Consider the following 19,801-nt stretch of genomic DNA (forward strand, 5'->3'; position numbering starts at 1 on the left):
TGAAAGTTAAGCTAATAATAATATGTTGCATTCTATACGGCCTGATTATGTCATTTTTTAAGTTACATAGACTGCCTCCAGTTTTCCTCAACTTGACTAATTAAGAGGCGATATATTTGACCGGCATATCATCAAAATGTCCGTAAAACGAAACCTCTGCCGGTCACTTTGACCGGCACCATTTTTTTCTAGCGGAAACTCTGGTTGACGTGAGTCTTGTGAAAGACCCTTAATGTGTATAAATGTCAGTCACTTTTGCACATTAATCATTGCTCTGAACAATCACAAAAGTGACCGATAATGCTTTAAAAATGGCGAATTTCTCCAAATTTCAGGATCCCTGAAATTATTTGTTTTTTCGTGCATTTATTTATTTTGTGGAATTTGATAATTTTCCACAGCACACCTGACGATCTTTCATGGCACACATGGCACAGTAGTTGGGAAACACTGCAGTATATTGGCCCCAAAGTGTATTTGGACACTTAAAGCTAATTTAGCCATTCTGGAACTTCCACCAGACCAGCCATTGAATTAGCCATGTCCCACTCCAAAGACACCGCAAACAAAGACACACTAGAGACCGTTGTGTTGGAGCAGATGGAAGGCGATGGGTCCCTCTTTGCATTTCGCTGTCCGACACTGAACGTACCTAAACTTATCTCATAATTTTTAGGCTGCTCTGTAAATGTGCAAAATTATTAACTGACAGAAAGTCTTCAGACTGACTAAACAAAAGGATCTGTCTGCATTTCATGGACATCTTTTACCCTGCTGTTTACCGAGCCTAGGGTTGTTACAGTGTGTCAGCGTCAGTGTTAGAGAGACAGGTGTGATATTTCATGCACCTATTTCATTGACATCTGACAGTGATTAGGGACATTTTGAAAACATTCAAAAATGTAATGCCCAACAGATGTAGAAAGGAAGTCCCTCATTACAGGTGAAAGAGCCAGTCACCTTTTAGACACAGTCAATTTATTTTTTGGCGTAATCTTAAACGGCAAAGAAGAACAATTTATGATACCAGTGTTGTCTGATTTTACTGCTGATATTATATATAAATATATTTAAATATGTTTTCCAGGCTGCTTAAAGGCACTGTTAACTTGGTGTATGTAAACTTCTGAACTGTGATATTGTCAATTAAAAGTGAAACAATCTGTCTGTAAACAGTTGTTGGAAAAATTACTCATGTCATGCACAAAGTAGATGTCCTAAATGACTTGCCAAAACTATAGTTTGCTCATATTAAATCTGTGGAGTGGTTAAAAATGAGTTTTAATGACTTCAACCTAAGTGTATGTAAACTTCTGACTTCAACTGTATGTATTTGCTCTAAAATTGCTCAAAGGGTATCAGAGGAACTATAATTTCATCCAAACAGCCATTGTAGCCAAGTAGATTTATTATTTTAAAGGCATTATAATAATTATAATTATAATTATAATAAACGCCTATTTAAAAATAATGAAGGCATGTTTCCCAACAGTGTTTTACTAATTAAACAAAAGGGAGAATGTTTTTTAGAATTATTTTATATTTATATGTTATATACAATTATACATGGTAGCTTAATACAAAGTATTATTTACCTTCATACAGTATATTTGTATAAAAATATTTTTGCAAATGTACAAGGTGTGCAAAATCTACTATACCCAGTTGAATATAGTGTAATCATAAATGATTACTGTGGGATTCTGAATTATCATAATTAAAAAGTTACAAATTGTAGTAGATAAAATACCAAACCAAGTGGCATCATTTCAAAGCAGCTTTACAGGAAAATGATGCTTCAACAGAAAAAGCTGTAATATAGTAATGACTTTGAGTCATAATAGTGCAGTTTAAAAACAAAAGACATGATTGTAAATTGTGCCATTAAATAAATAAAAAATATCAAATAATTCAATGTATATTTAGACCCCCAGTGAGCAAGCTTAAGGCAACTGTGGCAAGGAACACAAAACTCCATAAGATGTTGGATAAAGGAGAAAAATAATCTTGGGGGAACCAGGCTCACTGTGGTGGCCAGTTCCCCTCTGGCTAAGCAGCATAAATATAATGCCAATATTAGTTATGTATGTTTTACAAGTCAAGATTTTAAATGAGTAAACCAAGTAAGTGTTAGGGGCCAATGTTTAAACAAATAATATTGTATTAACTGTAAGATTAATGACTAAAGTCTTATTAACTGCAAAAGTGCAAACTGATGCATTGTCTATTGTTATTTGGCTGATGAAGGCTGGAAGTAATTTATTATCTACGTATTCCATTTTAAGAGTGTAGTCCATCCTTTGACCAAGGTGATGCAGGCAGAGTTCAGTAAGGTGCACTGCAGTTTGACTGTAAGCTTGTGGCAGATTAATTTCCGGTGGAGTCCACCTTGAGTCCAAGTTTCAGGCAGTGTCCAGTGAAAGATCCCATGTCTGACGGTTGGTACTGGCATCAGTTCATCCTCTGTGAAGTCCATCTTAGTAGACGTGATATCTGTCTGGCACAGGCTGCAGTTATAAGTCATGACTCAGCAACACGTAGTAGTGTTCATTTTTGTGAAATGTTTGCTTGACAATTGTGCTTGTGCTATCTTTCTATAAAATAAATGTCACTTGATTTGAAATTACTTTATAAAATGCAATGAAATTGGTTGTGGATGTAAGGTCTTAGAGCGACACACCTGTGACCTGTGACACACTAATGAATTTCAGGGCAGAGGTCTGTAGGGTGTTAATGTCACTGTGTTACTTTAACTTAAAAACCTGTTCTTGTTACCCCCACCTGTAAGACTGTGTTTATGTTCACAGAGTAGATGCACTGTTGTTGAGAAATATGGTGCAGGGGATCATCGTAAATCTTTGTGAAAGGGAAAAAGTGAGAGCAAGATGGAAAGTGTGGAGGGTGAGGGGAAAAATCAATAGACAGGGACAGCTCATGTCTTTACGGTGTTTCAGTGTGTTTCGTCATGATGGGGAGCTGCAGCATGAGTGAGAATGTGGTAAAGCCCTGTGTGCCTCAGAGAACAAGAACAAAGATGCATGTAGAAAGAGTGAGAGACAGAAATGGGAAAGGATAAGAAAGAAAGGGAGACTAACAAATAAGTGACAGATAAAAGCGTCCTCCTTAACCTGTTACACATTAAGGAACTGTGCTTTTTTAAACCAAACCGTGAGCCACACAGACACTGTCCTGGCACAAGAACTAGAGGGTGCAGCTAGTGTATGTTTTTGTTTGTTTGTTTGTTTGTTTGTTTTTTGTTTATTGAGTTGTTGGAGTTTTTGTTCAATCCACTGGTGTGTGATTGGCTTGAAAAAAACATGACGTAAAAAATCTTTTGTTTTAGACTTTTCTGCTTACAGTCTATAGACGGAAAAGTACATATGAGTAAATGAAGGAGAGACAGAGAGGTGTGTGTGTAATGTGTTTTCCTGCACGTCTCAATATTTCTATGTTTAGAACTTTAATCTCCTATTTATCCAAACACTCACACACATACACACAGTCAAAATGACCTCAGCCTTAATCATCTAATCAGGCTGGTTTATTTTAAAGGAAGACATTAGCACACACCTCTCAACTTTTTTCAGTATCAGAGAAGAAGATGAGGGCAGACAGATTTAAACTCTTCAGGGTGCACTCTGCACAGTTTACTCAAGAACATGAACGTGTTACCTTATCTGAAGTCACATCCACAAACTAATGATATCCATCCTCTCCTATTCCCTCTATCTGCCTTAAACACATGCATAGTGGTAACATGCTGTACTCAGGCTCTAAAAGTGCAAGCATGGTAAAATAAGAGTCAGGGGACTAGAGTCCTACATTATCTATATTATTTAGATTGATAATTTGTAGTTGTGGGTGGGCAGGGCTGGACTGGGAAGAGAAATCGGCCCGGTATTTTACATGGCAACTGGTTAAAAATTCGCTGTCCTTTTCTGCATATTGTGGTGCCTATTTGTTGTCAGTTCTGCATAACCCTGCACATTTGAGCTTATCGCAGCTCATTCAGCACATTTCTCGGCCAACCCACCGGCCCGTTCATTTCTCCTGATGGACAGTCCGCCCCTGATCGGTCCCAAAGTGCGTCAGCCCACCGGTATGCCAGATTACCAGTCCAGCCTTGTGGGTGGGTAAACCTTCCCTGGAGGGTTATCCACAGCTGACTGTGTGCTTCTTGTGTGATATAACAGTATAAGGTCACCTTTTCACAGAAAAAGTGTTTCTTCAAAGATCAAGCTTTACTGTATCCAGATGTGTATGTGTGTTTGCATGCACGTGCAATACTGTGAGTGTATTTTTGTTATTGTGGAACGCATCAGAAGAAACAGGAAATCATGCGATCCAAAAGTCAAGGCAGCAGGAAGTACATGAGGGGCGTGAGAATTGCTGGTACAGCAGAAAACCCTGTGACACACTACTTTCTTTGTCTCTTTTGTTTTGGTCTGTCATGACACTTCTGAACTGAATGCAATATAACTGTAGTGCTGGCATTACTGTGCATGGTCATCATACAGTAATATTCACTAACGTTGCATGAAGAGGAGCGATAAAGAAATGCTGCTCTAAAGTTATCTACTTCTTGCAGGATGTATATGTGTGTGTGTGTGTGTGTGTGTGTGTGTGTGTGTGTGTGTGTGTGTGTGTTTGCTGGCTATCCTGGCTCTCCCTACACTGCTGAACTCAGCAAAGTAAAACATTTTGTTTGTATGCAACTATACAAGCATACGGCCACAGTTTTTTAGCAAATGGTCCGTAGAAAAAGGCTAGGGGTCAAATTCAACAGTATCACTGATGATGTTTTAAAAGGATAGCCACAAAACTTAAACATTGTACATGTTAATGATTTTAGTGTGATAAAATTACTTCTCTTTTCTCTGTAAATTTTTATCCAACATTATAACTCATGAAGTTGTCATGAAAACAAAACCCTGTTATCACACTAAAATTGTGTTAACATGTATAATGATTATGTCTTTTGAAACAGTGTGTATTTTAACGTTCATGGATTTGCATTCATTTCTATTATAAGTGCCTTACTTTCACCGTAATTTTAAAAGGATTGAGTCAAAATATTTTTTTGTGGTAATCAATATTATACCACAAATGTAGTAGTTTGAGCTTAACTTAGCCTGGAACATTCCTTTAAAATGGTAACTTTGATTGATTTTGAGCTTTGATTACTCTTAAATGGGTAATGTCCTGAGGAATAAAATTGCCCTTGATATTTTGCATATAATAGGTCATAGTTCTATAAAAACATACTGTAAGTATCAGAACTCAAAACTTTATGTCCAGTCCGACATTTATTGTTTCTACTCCGCAAAAATTACTTGTTTTGAAATCGGCTACATTGTGATGTCACAGTGCGCTGTTATTTGAATAGCCCCACCGCAACAAATGTAATCATTGCGGTGAACTGATAGAGTGGCTGAGGTACTTCAACACATAAAGTTGTAATATTGTTAGTTTGCTTTTAACTAACGAAAAGATCTGAAGGATCCCATCATTAGGAATGAGAGGCATATTTTAACAAAGTTCTTTGTTACACATTTCTCTAAGGATTTTTTGAGAACTATTATAATTCAGACTTTGCAAAGAAACTTATTTTGAAAGATGGGACAGTACCAACTATACTGAACATGACAGTAATGTCAATAAGTAACAATACTACTGTTCCTGTCTGTGTTTGTTTATAAGGAATCATATAGTCAGCCATTTTTAATTGGAAAATAAACCATGACCAAGACTCCAACATGGAGCTGATCATACTTATTACATGTTACTTACCAAATAAATACATAATTATTCATGAAATATTGATGTTAGATTACATTATTTTATTATTTTTGACGAATGCAGAGCGCAACAAAAGACAATGATGTTGTATACGCTAGTAGCTGCCTTCTCATCTCTCTCGTAATAGTCAGGGCATCCCTTATTTTGGACGAAATTATGCACGGAGATGCCCATTAGCTGTAGTAGTTTGATTGCATACTGTATTTCACATAAATTGGGACATACAGCTATTAGTTATTGCCTGGACTGTATGCTTTCAGGGGATTTTTTAAATCCGGAAAAAACTGTTTGATGAGTGTTGGCAGGGGGTGTTGTGCTTCAATAATGTTAGCCAATCATAACACAGTATATTGAAGTCTTAAAGGGGACAGCATTTAAAACCAAGCGTTACAGACAGAGGGGTAGAGACAGGTTGGGAAAGGTCTTTTAATACTGTATTTTGACTGTTTTTGTCCAAAAACTTTAACTAACTTTATAAATTAACCGAAAGGGGATTAAAGCATGACATGACCACTTTAAACAACAATCCACTTCAACACCAATTCATGAAATCCATGTAGGGATAAAATAAAATGGCCAAACCAAATGAAACACAGGCTTGGCCCTTGAGCAAGCCGCACCCTTGTGATTCTTAAACACACACACACAAACACCTGCAAAAATAAAAAAGAACCAGGCCTTTTTTATCTAGCCCAGGTGTGCAGAAGAGTGACAAACACTTGCATTGAGATGGAGCCAAAAAGTGATAAAGTTGTTTTCATGCAGTCCCGAGAGCCACAGCAATGTGATGACAACAGCCACTATGAACTATGAATTCATTATGATATATTACATTAGAAAGAGAAACCTGTTCTCAATTGAGTCTTTGTTAAATTACACGGCATTTCCATTATTAAGTCAGTGAATCACCCAAAAAGTGTCATGGAGTACTGTGCATGTGCATGTGGACAGTTTTAGAGATGCAAACTTTTGCAACCAATTGTTCTCAGAAATTTCACAAGCTCTTTCTGCCATTATTATGGCATAAATATAGCTGCTTGAACTATCCAAATACTTGTTGTTTGTCCGAAACATGCTGCTTGCATTTTGCTTGACAAACAGGTTCCTGGCACTATAAAGTGAGAATCAAATACAGCCATGATTGAGAACAGATTTGTTGGAGCCATGAGAGCTTGGTTTATTGCCTTTTCTTAAAAAGCTTCTCTATTATAATATTTGAAAATGAAAATCTAGCTAAGATTAGCAGACCTTTCTAACAAATGTATGAAGAAATGGGTGGCTACTCTATCAGTCTGGTCAGGTTAACTTGGGACATCAAGGGACACAGTGTTCCACATTGCAGCTAAAAATACCACATGTGTAGCCAATGTCTGTTCAGTGTTGTTTATGTGCATGAGTTTGTCTTGGGCCTTTCGTATTCCAAGTGAGATGCCAAAGAGGGCGTGGACCAAGAGGTTAGACATGTGGGAAGTGCATTAAGCAGTGGAGAGCAATACATAGACATCTGTTGAAAGAAATGTCACACATGCACGTGTGAGGTGTTTACTATGAGCTTCAAATCCAAGGCCAACCATTCATATCCATAGTCAACTTTCTCCTCTAACTTCAGTCTCTTCCCTCCCTCTCTTATATATCCAGACCTAGCAAATCCTGTGTAGTCCATCATCCTAAATATCCAAGATTTAGATCCAAACAATTCTATTCATCACCACCTGACAGGAAGGGTACATTGAGTACTTCTTTAGAGATTAGAGAGAGGAGGTAATCTTCCTTACTGGTTTGGTAAAAAGTACAGTATGAATTACACAATACTTCTTGTCAATAGTTTGTTTATTAACATAAATTAAATCATACATAAATAAATATAATTTTCAAAGAAATTAAATTTTTTTAACAAAAGTTGCAGGTTCAATACAAGTAAAGCAAAATCATCAGTATTTATGACAATGTTCATTACCACCAAAAATGATTTTGTTTATTGAAAAAAGGAAAAACCGGGGTTACAGTAACACACTTATGGTTGAAGTGAGTGGGGCTGGTCTATTAATGCGAAAAATACACACTGTTTCAAGTATAGCTACAAGACTTTATATGAAACTATGTGTTAACATGATTTTAGAATGATACAATTAGGGATTTGCCAGTTTTACGGCATTTACCATATTACAGGGTTTCATTACATGACAACAAAGTTTCAATATTGGATATAACTTTACACAGATATGGTTAGTAACTGATTTTATCACACTAATCTCATGTGAACTCATATCATGTTTACATCTTGTCACTATACTTTTGAAATAATGTGTATTTGAATGTTTATAGACTGACTCCATTCACTTCCATTGTAAATGCTTTACTGTAACCGTGATTTTATTAAATTTTTTTAAATAAATGAGGGACGAAGCATTACTGTGAGGTCTCTGTTGTTCCAAAGCAGCTTACAGAAAATCAGCTGTAATGTCTGTAACGTCTCAAAAACATTAATAATGTGAGTCGATGGCTGTGACATGCTAATGACAGTGGTAATGAGTGGCTACTAAGCTCTAAAATGTGTGCAAATGTCAGTGAGTAAACTTGTGTATGTGAATATTTGCGCTGGCACAAGTTATAAATATACCGTTGAAATGCAATAAAATCAGTGTGTACGTTTGCTGGACAGCGCAGATAAAACATACTGACCTACTATGAGGTTAGATATGCAATAGGTGTGTGTGTGTCTGTGTACAAGATCTGTGATTGGCTAAACAGAGTGGGCTGGGAAGGCCACCACCCCCTGGATCTGAAGTCTCAGAATAAACATTGGGCAATGTACACACTCTCTCACACACACACACACACACACTCTCTCTCACACACACACACACACTCACTCTCTATCTATCTCTGCTTGAGCAGTATTATGGGCTTAACATGCTTTGTACGGATCGTGTTTTGGAAACATTTGCTTTAATTATCAGTACTCTGTAAAGGTTAGGTAAGAAATAAATATTCCCATAATTTCATTTGTGTGTACGACATTATGTATGCATTTCTAAACATTAATATTAATTACTTGTGCTTCAAGACTTGTGTGTTTACGGTAGTACTTTTAACAAGCCAAGGACATTCTTACAGTATATGGTTTGCTGTAACATACAGTATGAACCCCTGAAGGAAGATAACAGACATAAGAGATCAGAAAACACACAATGTACTTTCAGAGAGAGCTGGAGCCCCACTCCACATGCAGTCCACTCCAGTTTTCAGTGTATTCATATACAAACACACTCTCTCCCCTTTCTCTCACACATATTCACACTTTTGTACACAGACTCACACACACAAGGATAGAAACGTCCTGTGCTGACCGGAAAATGCACATTTTGGTTGGATGGAATGGAATGTTCTCTCCTTCTCTCCAGCAGTCAAGTCAGCTGGGAATGGGATGAGGTGAGGGTGGGACGGTGTAAGATATTTTGTGTGCTTGCATGCATGTGCATGGCTCAACACTAAGATTTTTCTATTGGACCGGTCAGGCCAGTGGTTCAAATTTTTACTTGCCCTGCCAAATTTTCACTGGCCCCAAAACAAAAATTTTAAATAGCTGTTTTTAACATCATGGCTTTAAAAAATATGTCTGAATCAAAATATATTTATTTTTATTTGTATATGTTTTTAAGACAATTTCCCCCAAAATTGTAGCATATTTATAATTTGCAAGATAGCTATAAATTATAGATTTATGCTTTATGTAATCCCATATAAGTGGTTTACAGATATTAATTCATAAATACATCATATTAAACTCTGCTGTCCTGCCATTTACACATGTGTTTTATTAAAGAGTTCAGTGGAGCAGATGATGGCTTTTCGGTCACCCGTTTAGTCATGCTGTCAACTTTTGGGCCATGAGTTGTGTTTTCACAAACCAAGCTCAAAGGTTTAGTCTCTGAGTGAAAGATTTGATTGTTGGCTGAATATTAAAAACATGTGAATTCCTGAGTAAGGAGACCTTGCTACTAAATCGGTTGTGACATGTATTAGTCTATTCAGTAGGTAGATAGGCCTAATATATGAATTAAGAATGTTGAAATAAACATGAAATTAGACAACAAGACCAACACTCACTGATACACAGAAAGAAAATACCTGTAACAGTCCAGAGATGATAAATGTAACAGGTGTGCTATGAGATGATATGAAGTAGACTGTTTTAAATAGTCATCTTTACCCTGCAGCTAAACAGTATGATAATACGAATACCAATAATGATTTTGCGCCTTTTCATATCAAACGACATTCGCATGTCGAATTAATGTTCACATTTTGAAACATTAGTTGTTATTTGTACAGTATAATTCAATTTTGGAAAATGAGCAGCTCATGATTTCCAGCCACATGAATAACCGGAGTTGAACAAAGGTTAATTACGCCTCATCCAGCGCTTCATCGCTTTATCCACTGTGGGAACAATATTAGTGCTCTGTCCCTTTGCAAGTGCACATGCACGCTAAATTATCTATGCTGCACGTAGAGAGATAATGAGAGAGAGATGCATGGAGAGAGATAGATTTACAGTCCAACAGAAATAAATGATTGATTTCTTGTGTTCCTATGTGTGGATTACAAATTTTCACCAACATATTAAAATGAAAGAATTTCCCTCACTGTGAATATGGAATGTGCGAGGATAAATCAAATGTTGCATAATACTTGCATTCCTTCTCCAAAATTCATTTTTTTTTACTGTAATTTTCAACCCTTTGGAAATTGATTCTGCTGCTTGGAACAAAGTTCTAGGAGAGAGTGTTAAGTGCTCATCTGTGCTTACATGACTCTGCCTCTGCATGCTAAATACTGTATATAATGTGCTCTCTCGTCTTTACACGCTCGTTTAGATAACTGTGTTTGCTCCATGTATTTTTTGTGCTCTCTCGATTGTTGTCTGCTTGCACAAACGTTATAAATGCAGCATTGACCCAATAGGTCAAGTGACAGTTATAGCAACTGGCCCAAATCTCTCTCACACCTGCCTTGGGCAGTATTTATTGTTGAGTCCTGGTGTGAGTATAAACTCCCTCTCCCCTCACCTTTGCTGTATCAGCAGCTGGTCTCAGTTTATTTCCAAACTGTGCTCAAGTGCCCTTTACTCTCTCTCTCTCTCTCCCTCCCCTCCCTCCCTCTTTCATTCACTCCAAGCATCCCCCACTTTTTACTCTCTCCCTCCCAAAATTTCTTTACATTTTTCTGTCCCTTTCTAACACTCTCACTACCCCTGGTCTGGCCCTTTTCAAAATACATAAACATTGGATTTTCCTTTGAATTAGATTTGCTTTCCTTTTGGTGACAAAGACACATACTTGAACCAAATAGCCTACTTAGAAGGCCAGTACGTGGCTTACTTGGAACATAACTCTATAATTATTCCTGGAAATTTCTGGCAAAACACTGCCCCTACTGCTGAAATAAATGTGTATGTGTGTGACAGAAGGGGAAAGAGTGGGAAGGAAAGAGTTTATAGTTGCTTATGAAGATGTGAATTGTGTTTTTTTTATATGGCATGGTATATGAACACAAATAAGAGAAAGGGTTTAGTTTCTTCCCTCTTCACTGACTTTCTGGCTTTCAAAAGGGACACATGTGAACTCTATTCAGTACCACATGTAAGGATTTAGCTTTTTTTTTTTTGTACCACACATATGCCATTGTATACTTACAAGGGCTTGGTGACATATCAAATGTTCAGAATATATTTGTAATGAATTTGCTGGCAATATAAATTTAAGCAACATAAATATCACAATGATTTTATTGAATTTTTTTATTTGTTCATTAAGTATCCTAAAGACATGTCATTAGTCTGGTTTTGCGATGCATCCTTGTTTCAGAACTTGCGAGAGTTTAAAGACATTACGATCGATGTTTTAATTAGGGATGCTCCGATACTGAAGCTGTTAGATGGATCGGGAATCCGACGAGCCCGATCCAAATCCGATACGGTGTGATAGTCATCAAGAAAACACCATTAAAGTAGTTCACAAGACTCATGCATTTTATTCAAAGCCACTTGAAGACATGTGATAGCTCTGTGAATCACAAAAGGCTGTGTTTAGTAAATAAATATATAAAATGTACGTGCAGCTCAACTGCGTCAGTGAATGACACTTCTCTGTTTACACACACTTGCGGCTATTTTTAGCCTTCACGCGGTGTGCAATATTAGAGTGCTACTCAGGAACAACATCTCAGATGCAGATGCTCAATAGTTCGCTTCACTTATAATATGAATTTAGAACGGCACTGGAGGTGTATCTTACCAGAATTTGAATAAGAAGCGAATTAAACTACTGTGAACTTGCCTACAAACAGACACACTTACAGGACTTCCAGGAGAGTTCAGAATGTCAAAATAAAAGGATGAGTGTTTAAAAGTTAAAGGTGCATGATTGAGATATATTACTATATAATACTATTATAATATATTATTATTTGTTTACAAATGATAATAATATTTACATTGAATGGGTTCCAAAAAATAACTGTGAATGAAAAGTGAGCTGATATTTTACAACTAAATTAACAAAAAAGAGATCTGAATCATTTAAAGTCCAGATACAAGTTGAAAATGTTTTGCAAAAAAAATAAAATAAAAATGCTTCTTTTCTACTGATGACTTAAACTGGAATAACTGTTAATTTTGCTGCTAAATTATCCAGTATACTAGTTAATAATAAAGTGTTTCTTAATAAGCTATACATTTATATTGAAATAATGTGTAGTTAGAGGTATGTGCTTCTTTTCATATTAAAGAGCACACCCAATTAGTTCCACACAATAATGTAAAGATATTCTAAACTGATTATGCAAAAAACAACAACACTGGTATCGGATTGGGATCGGTATCGGCAGATACTGAGATTTTCAATATCGGGATCGGAAGAGAATAAGTGGTATCGTTGCATCCCTAGTTTGATCTCTGATTGAATCTCTTGTAGCAAAAACAGTCTTAGACTTAATCTTTAAACTGTCCATTTCAAAGAATTAAAACAAAACACTGTGTAACAAGTTCATGATGAAGGTGCACGGAGTAAGCAGGAGTCGGCAAGTTCCAACACAAAAATGTATTTATTTTTTAACAAAACTTCGCTCTATTCATTTGCACTCAAGTCTCTGTGGGCACGTGGTAGCTCTCTCTCCGCTCACTGGTGCCTGGCTCACCCTTTAATCCATTTCCAACTCTCACTGCAATGACAAACAGCAGTTAGAGACAATCATTGACAGGTGATGATCCTTACTGTTCTCATCCCCTGATCTCGCTCTCCATTTATAAGCCGGCACAAAGCACGCCCCCACTTCCACACACTGATTCAGCTGTCTACCTAACATCAAAACAATTACCAGCCAGAGAGCAATAACATTCACAGAGAGCTCCAGATAACCAAAACAGGCTCACTCCTCCACATCTCTCATGCAGAAAAAGTATGTGAGTAAAGGCATAGTTGTGTGTGTGTGCATTTGCGTGACTGCTGACATTGATGGACTGTTACCACATGTTGCTGATGGACAAAAAGGTCTCTGTGTTCCATTGTGCAGCTGGGCGCTCAGTTAACAACCTCCCCAACACACACACACACACACACACACACACACACACACACACACACACGTTGGTCTACCTATCATTATGAGGACTTTCCATAGACATAATGGTTTTTATACTGTAAACTATAGATTCTATCCCCTAAACCTAACACAACCCCTAAGCCAAACCCTCACAGAAACCTTTAGCATTTTTCATAGTTCATACACATTAATACTGATATGACATTTACACAAAACATGGGTGAAATATAAACATAAGAGGTAGGGTGGGTGTATGCACTTTTGCATCTCATAATATGTGAAGCATAGTGAGTGAGCATTTTATGGAAGGTATACTGTTTAAGGATGGTTTTTTTTAGCTGAGGGTTACCTGCACAAATATTAGAGATATTTAGATGTGCAAATGCTGTAATGGGTTGGGGGATATGAATCCAAGCCCTTTTCTGCTTCTGCATGCTTAATATATGTTATATAATATATGGTAGTACAGGGCAGAGGGGTTACTTTAATATGGATAGTGTTGCTATCAGAAAAAGCACTGAGGCATTGGCAATCAACACACACACTCTTATAAACAAAATAATAAGCTTTTCACCTGAGGGCCTTACCTAGAAAAGGGTTATGTAATAAAGATAAACAAGCAGTTAAAATTAGTAACTGAAAAAGGGAAGGCAAAAGGCATTGATTTGAAACTGAAGGCAAGACAGTAGTGGAAGAAAGGAGAAAATGTGTTTGAGGTTAATAAGTTAATTTAGAGCTACCAAGCAAGTGGAGTAAGAAAATAATAATTCTTAATGTCTTCATTCACAACATGATGCTCCATTGAGGTTTTAGTCATACCCTTCCACCTCTTTTCCCTCACACATGCTCATGCACACAAACATTATGTCATTAAACTCTTGAGAGAATTGGCACTGTAAACACCAGTATCCATGGCATCGCTCATCTTAGCTCAACAGCTACACACAAACACACACATCTTGTAAGTCTTATAATGGTACAGGTACTTTGGTTGAGCATGAAATGTGTTCATTAGGTGAACAAGAACATGAACTAAGCTTAATCTCTTACTTAAACTGATAGTTACATGAATTAGCTATTTAAAGGTGCTGCAAGCGATTTTAGCCATTCTGGAACTTCCACCAGACTAGCCGATGAATTAGCCAAGCCCCCTCTTTTCAAAACCTCGCACTCCAAAGACAAGCACACACACAAACACTAGAGGCCGTTGTGTTGCAGCAGATGGGGGGTAGAGGGTCCCCCTGAGCATTTTGCCATCTGACCCTAACTGTACGTTCACACCAGAAGCGGCGAGAGCGTCAAAATTCACTCTGGCTGCCCTGCCTTCGACGCTCAAGGACACTCGTGGACGCTCTGACGTAGTTGAAATAGGCGGCAACTTTTGTGAACTATATTTAAAGAGGCCGCAATTTAAACATCCAGACATGTCGACCATTTACTTTTTGCCGACCTATCACAAGTAGCGTATATCCTCATGAACTCTTTAAAATGTGAAAATAAGAAATCGATTGATGGCAGAAAGTAATTAAAATTATAGTTGTTTGTTATCAAATTAAAATACATTTGTAATAATAACTGTGGTCTTGGTCATATATTACAGGGAAACCCGTCTTGGAAATAATTCGTTTCTCCTCCATTTTATCTTCGGAACGAATGTTTGGTGGGAACCAAAGTTTACACGGTTATGTTCTCTAGACTTCGCTAGAGCAGAGCACTTCTATATTCCAATAGGTTGCCGCCGAACCGCGTCACAGCTCATTACCATAATTTACCGGCACTTATACGAATATACTGTGTATTGGCTTTCCTGTATATGCACACAATGATTGATAGGCAGAAAGTCTTCTGATTGGCTGAACAAACAATCTGACCACGGCCCATGGACATATTTTCTCCCACTGTTTTATGAGCCTAGGACTGTTACAAAGACAGCTGCGATATTTCATGGCACCTATTTCGGTGATATCTGACCGGTAATAGAGGCGTTTTCTGCATGCTTTTTCATTCAAATGTTTTACTTTTAAATATTTATTACTTTTAGAATTTAGAATGTATAGTATAAAATCAATATATAGCATTTATCACCATTGTTCTGTGAAAAAAGAAGTATAGCCTTATTCAGCCTACCCCATTGCTGAGGGAAAATCTGATTTTAGAAAATGCAACCCCTCTGTTCTTCCAAGTTTACTGGCAATAAATTGTTTCCTCTGCTAAGTTACTGTAGTTACACAGCACATTGTGCTATCTCAGCCTCTGGAGATCACATTGTATGCTTAATACACAATGGCATCAATTTTCCACTGGTTTCCTATTCACTAGCACTGAAAAGTACCTGTTCTTCAGATGAGTTAGGTTTCCATGAAAGGAGCATTATTTTGGTCCCTTGTGAGCTACATCAATAGTCTGTATGATTTGTATAGATCTTCATGTGTTTTCTCAACAAAGCTGACTTATTTACTGCAGTTCTAGCTGTACGCAAGACTTGAGATATAAACTGTACTTGAGAGTGTCTGTTTGTGTGAGAGTAAAAATGAAGGAAGATCTGAGGAGGTAAAAAGAGGTAAAAGTTCTAAAAGTAAATTAAGAAGAATCAGACAGTAATGTTTAAAAAAGAAGGATCAGATAAATGTTATAAAATTTAAACCAAGTGATTATTTCCTGAATCATGTGTTGGTAACTGATTCATAAACACCTGTTTTCTGTGGTCTCTGTTTGCTCTCTCTCTCTAGAACTCCATACGGCATAATCTGTCCTTGCATAGCCGTTTCATCCGTGTACAGAATGAGGGAACTGGAAAGAGCTCTTGGTGGATGATCAATCCTGAAGGGGGGCGGGGAGGCAAAGCACCAAGGCGACGTGCAGTCTCCATGGACAATGGTAACAAATACACGAAGAGTGCACGAGGGCGTGCGGCCAAGAAAAAGGCAGCATTGCAGGCTGCCCAAGAGGGTTCGCTGGAGAACGTATCTGGTGGTGGTCTTTCCAAGTGGCCAGGAAGTCCCACTTCCCGCAGCAGTGATGAACTGGAAACCTGTTGGACTGACTTCCGCTCACGAACTAACTCCAATGCTAGTACCTTGAGTGGACGTCTGTCACCCATTCTGGCCAACCCAGAGCTTGATGATGTCCCAGATGGCCCACCCCTTTCCCCAATGCTCTACTCCAGCCCCAGCAGCCTCTCTCCTCCCTCATCCTCCTCGTCCAACTCCAAAACCTGCCCAGCTGAACTTCCAGGGCTAGCTGACCTGACTGGCACAATGAACCTCAATGAGGCTGACAACCTAATGGACGATCTGTTGGACAACATCACCACACAAGTGCAGGCAGTTCAAGGATCTTCCGCTTTCAATTTTGGATCCAAAAACACAACATCTCCTCCTAGCTCCACTTCATCCCAAACTGTGGGCAACAACAGTGGAGGATTCAGTATCATCCTGCCTTCGACAGGAGGGCTACGTCAGACACCCATGCAAACCATCCAGGAAAACAAACAAACAACATTCTCTAGTATTTCTTGTTTTGGGAACTCTCTTCAAGAGTTGCTGAACTCTGATTCCTTGGTCTCTCACAGTCATAGTGATGTCATGATGACGCAGTCAGACCCACTCATATCACAGGCCAGTGCTGCAGTCACCTCTCAGAACTCCCGCCTCCGCAATGGCCTTATGCTCCGTAATGATCCCATGATGTCATCATTCAGTTCTGTGCTAAATGGACGAAGCACCCATCTCCAGAACAAGCAACATCATCAGGCGTCCAGTGCCAAGGGTGCTTTGCGTTCCCTCTCCAACAACAGGGTGCAAAGTCTTGCTAATGATGCTAATAATTTAGTCTCTGCAAAGCAGCACCTCCAGCCACAACCCTCCATGTTGATGACTGAGACTTCACTTTACACTGGGCTGAATGGAAGTATTGGGATGGGGATCTGTCACCCCTCAGGAACAGACCGTTTTCCCTCAGACTTGGACCTGGACATTTTTAATGGGAGTCTGGATTGTGATGTGGATTCGATAATCCGCTCAGAACTAATGGACTCTGATGGACTGGATTTTAACTTTGATGCATTGGTGCAAAATGCTGTTAGTCTGAATCCTGTGGGAAACTTCACCGGGACAAAGCAGTCCAATCAAAGTTGGATACCCGGCTGACAGCAGTCACATAGGTGAGCAAAAATGCAAAGTCATAGCTGTCCATGTAATGGAGTGGTGGTTGCGTAGTGGCTAAAGCACAGGGCTGTTACTCAGAAGGTCATTAGTTCGAACCCCACGGCCACAACCATTGTGTCCTTGAGCAAGGCACTTAACTCCAGTTTGCTCCAGGGGGATTGTCCCTGTAATAAGTGCACTGTAAGTTGCTTTGGATAAAAGCGTCTGCCAAATGCATAAATGTAATGTAAATGTAAGTGTAAAACAGAAAGGCAATTAAATACATATTTATTACTATTAAGAACTGAGATAGTGACAGACATGAGTAACTAAAAGTAACAATAAAATTGGTAGTAAGTCTTTTTTCTGGGTCTTTTTAGATTACTGAAAGATTGTGTTGTGTTGTACTGTACATAACCTGTACTGTTTTGTTATTATATTAATTTCTCTCTATCTATGGTCTAGGCTCTGAACGGCAAAGATAACAACAAACAAAAGAATGAAAACCTGCACAAAAACCCTTCCAACACAGACTTGAAGTACCCTTTGCCAAGTATGTTGCCTACAGCAAACACTGGATGATATGCCTGTTTGCAGGACTATCTGATTGCAACATCCTGAAGAACTTCACCTACAGTTCAAGACAATTACAATAGACTGCCCAATGGAGAGACACAAAATATCAGTGAACTGACAGATCATTATGCAACATCATGCAATGATTGAAAGAATCCCAAGTCATAAAATATAATTGTTTTTTTTACGACAAACAGAGGCCTGTGGTAACTACTATCATTGATAAAAGTAGTTTCCTTTGTTGGGTTCTCTATATTCTTTCTCTGTTTTCCCTAACATATAAATGATTGGTTAGTTTTGTCATCTTCTATGCACTATCTGTGTTGTCATTGGTCAATATAAGAATACAGCTAAAAGGTTGAGAGTTAAAGCTGAAGTATGTCACTTTTTCTGTTTAAATACTTTCGCCTATCCCAGCTTAATATGGTGAGAAAATATTAGTAAGCCATTCAAAGGTTCATTTTCTCGAAAACTAAAAACACAGTTTTTTTTTTTTATTGCTCGGTTTGTTTTGAGCAACCCGACTAGACACAACAATGTTACTCAACCAACAGTTTGAATTAGGGGTGGGAATATCTCTTTGTTTGACAAACGTATTCAGAAAGCTGTTTGTAAAACAACGTTTATTTTTGCAATTCCGTTGGGAGGTGCAAAATTACATACTTCAGCTTTAACCTGGAGAATTTCGGATGTAGAGCACTTCATCCTGTGCTTTTATTTTTAATTCACTGTTACCATACAGTAGTTAGTTACCAATCTGAAATATAGTTGCCTCATAACAATACTGAAGTAATATGTTTTTGTGACAGAATATAACCATATAAGGAGTAATTACTTGTGTGTGATATCTGTAACTGTACAAAAAAAAGAAAAGAAAAAAAAAGAGTGGTACATTGAAAGCTTGTCAGGTGGAGGCATCTTATTTAGCCAGCAAAGTTATGTCTGGACTTTTTGCATTTAAATGTAGCCAAAAGTAATGAATAAATAAATATTTACTTGCATTTGTGGACATTTTCATGCCATACCAGGTGCTAAATTATCAGTGTTCAGCCCTGTTCTTTATTAAGGCCATCTGTGTTTCCCTGGCCACAAGGACATAGCATAAATGATTATCATTAGCAATTAGCATTATGGCAGCATTCGTTGGTGGATGGGTCTTTCCACTGGAAGCCATCTTTACTGAGCAAAACAATAAGCTATCTTTTGTATATTGCCAAATTACTTGAAAATATAGCAGATGCTGGCAGACAAAATCACAAAACACAGTGAAATTTGGGGACTTTTCAGTCCCTGTTTGCTAACTGCATCACTATTGCTCAGGGGAGAGTGGGGTCTCCATTTCAACATCAGGGCCTCCTCTTGAATTTACTGCAACCTGGCTGTATACCGTTTTAAATATGTTTTATGAACATTTGTGGATAAACAACAGTCTTCTAAAGCAGGAAGATGAAACAACAGGAATCCATCCTGTGTTTGTCAATTAATTGATATGTTTATGTGGGGTTGTCACTTTATAAAAAAATTTCTCCCTTTTGCTAAACTATTATCACAAATCAAGTACAAATTCTGATGTTCTGTGTTTTTGTCTCTTTAAAGAGGGTTACCCTTCACTGCATACATCCATGTATGCATTGCACGCATGTATGTAAATGTACATATGCATCATGTGAAATGCA

General features: G+C 37.9%; 1 protein-coding gene across 1 annotated transcript in view; it reads left to right on the forward strand.

The window, feature by feature from the left end:
• The window catches only part of LOC127622133 (forkhead box protein O3-like), a 51,377-nt gene extending 32,251 nt beyond the window's left edge, over positions 1 to 19,126 (forward strand). Inside the window, exons 3-4 of the mRNA XM_052096083.1 lie at positions 16,134 to 17,566; positions 18,015 to 19,126. Of these exons, the coding sequence (XP_051952043.1) occupies positions 16,134 to 17,552 (1,419 nt within the window). The 3' untranslated portion in view covers positions 17,553 to 17,566; positions 18,015 to 19,126. The remainder of the gene's footprint in view (positions 1 to 16,133; positions 17,567 to 18,014) is intronic.
• Positions 19,127 to 19,801: the final 675 nt, after the last annotated feature.

Source organism: Xyrauchen texanus, chromosome 28 (genome assembly GCF_025860055.1).
Source record: "Xyrauchen texanus isolate HMW12.3.18 chromosome 28, RBS_HiC_50CHRs, whole genome shotgun sequence".
Lineage (NCBI taxonomy): Eukaryota > Metazoa > Chordata > Actinopteri > Cypriniformes > Catostomidae > Xyrauchen > Xyrauchen texanus.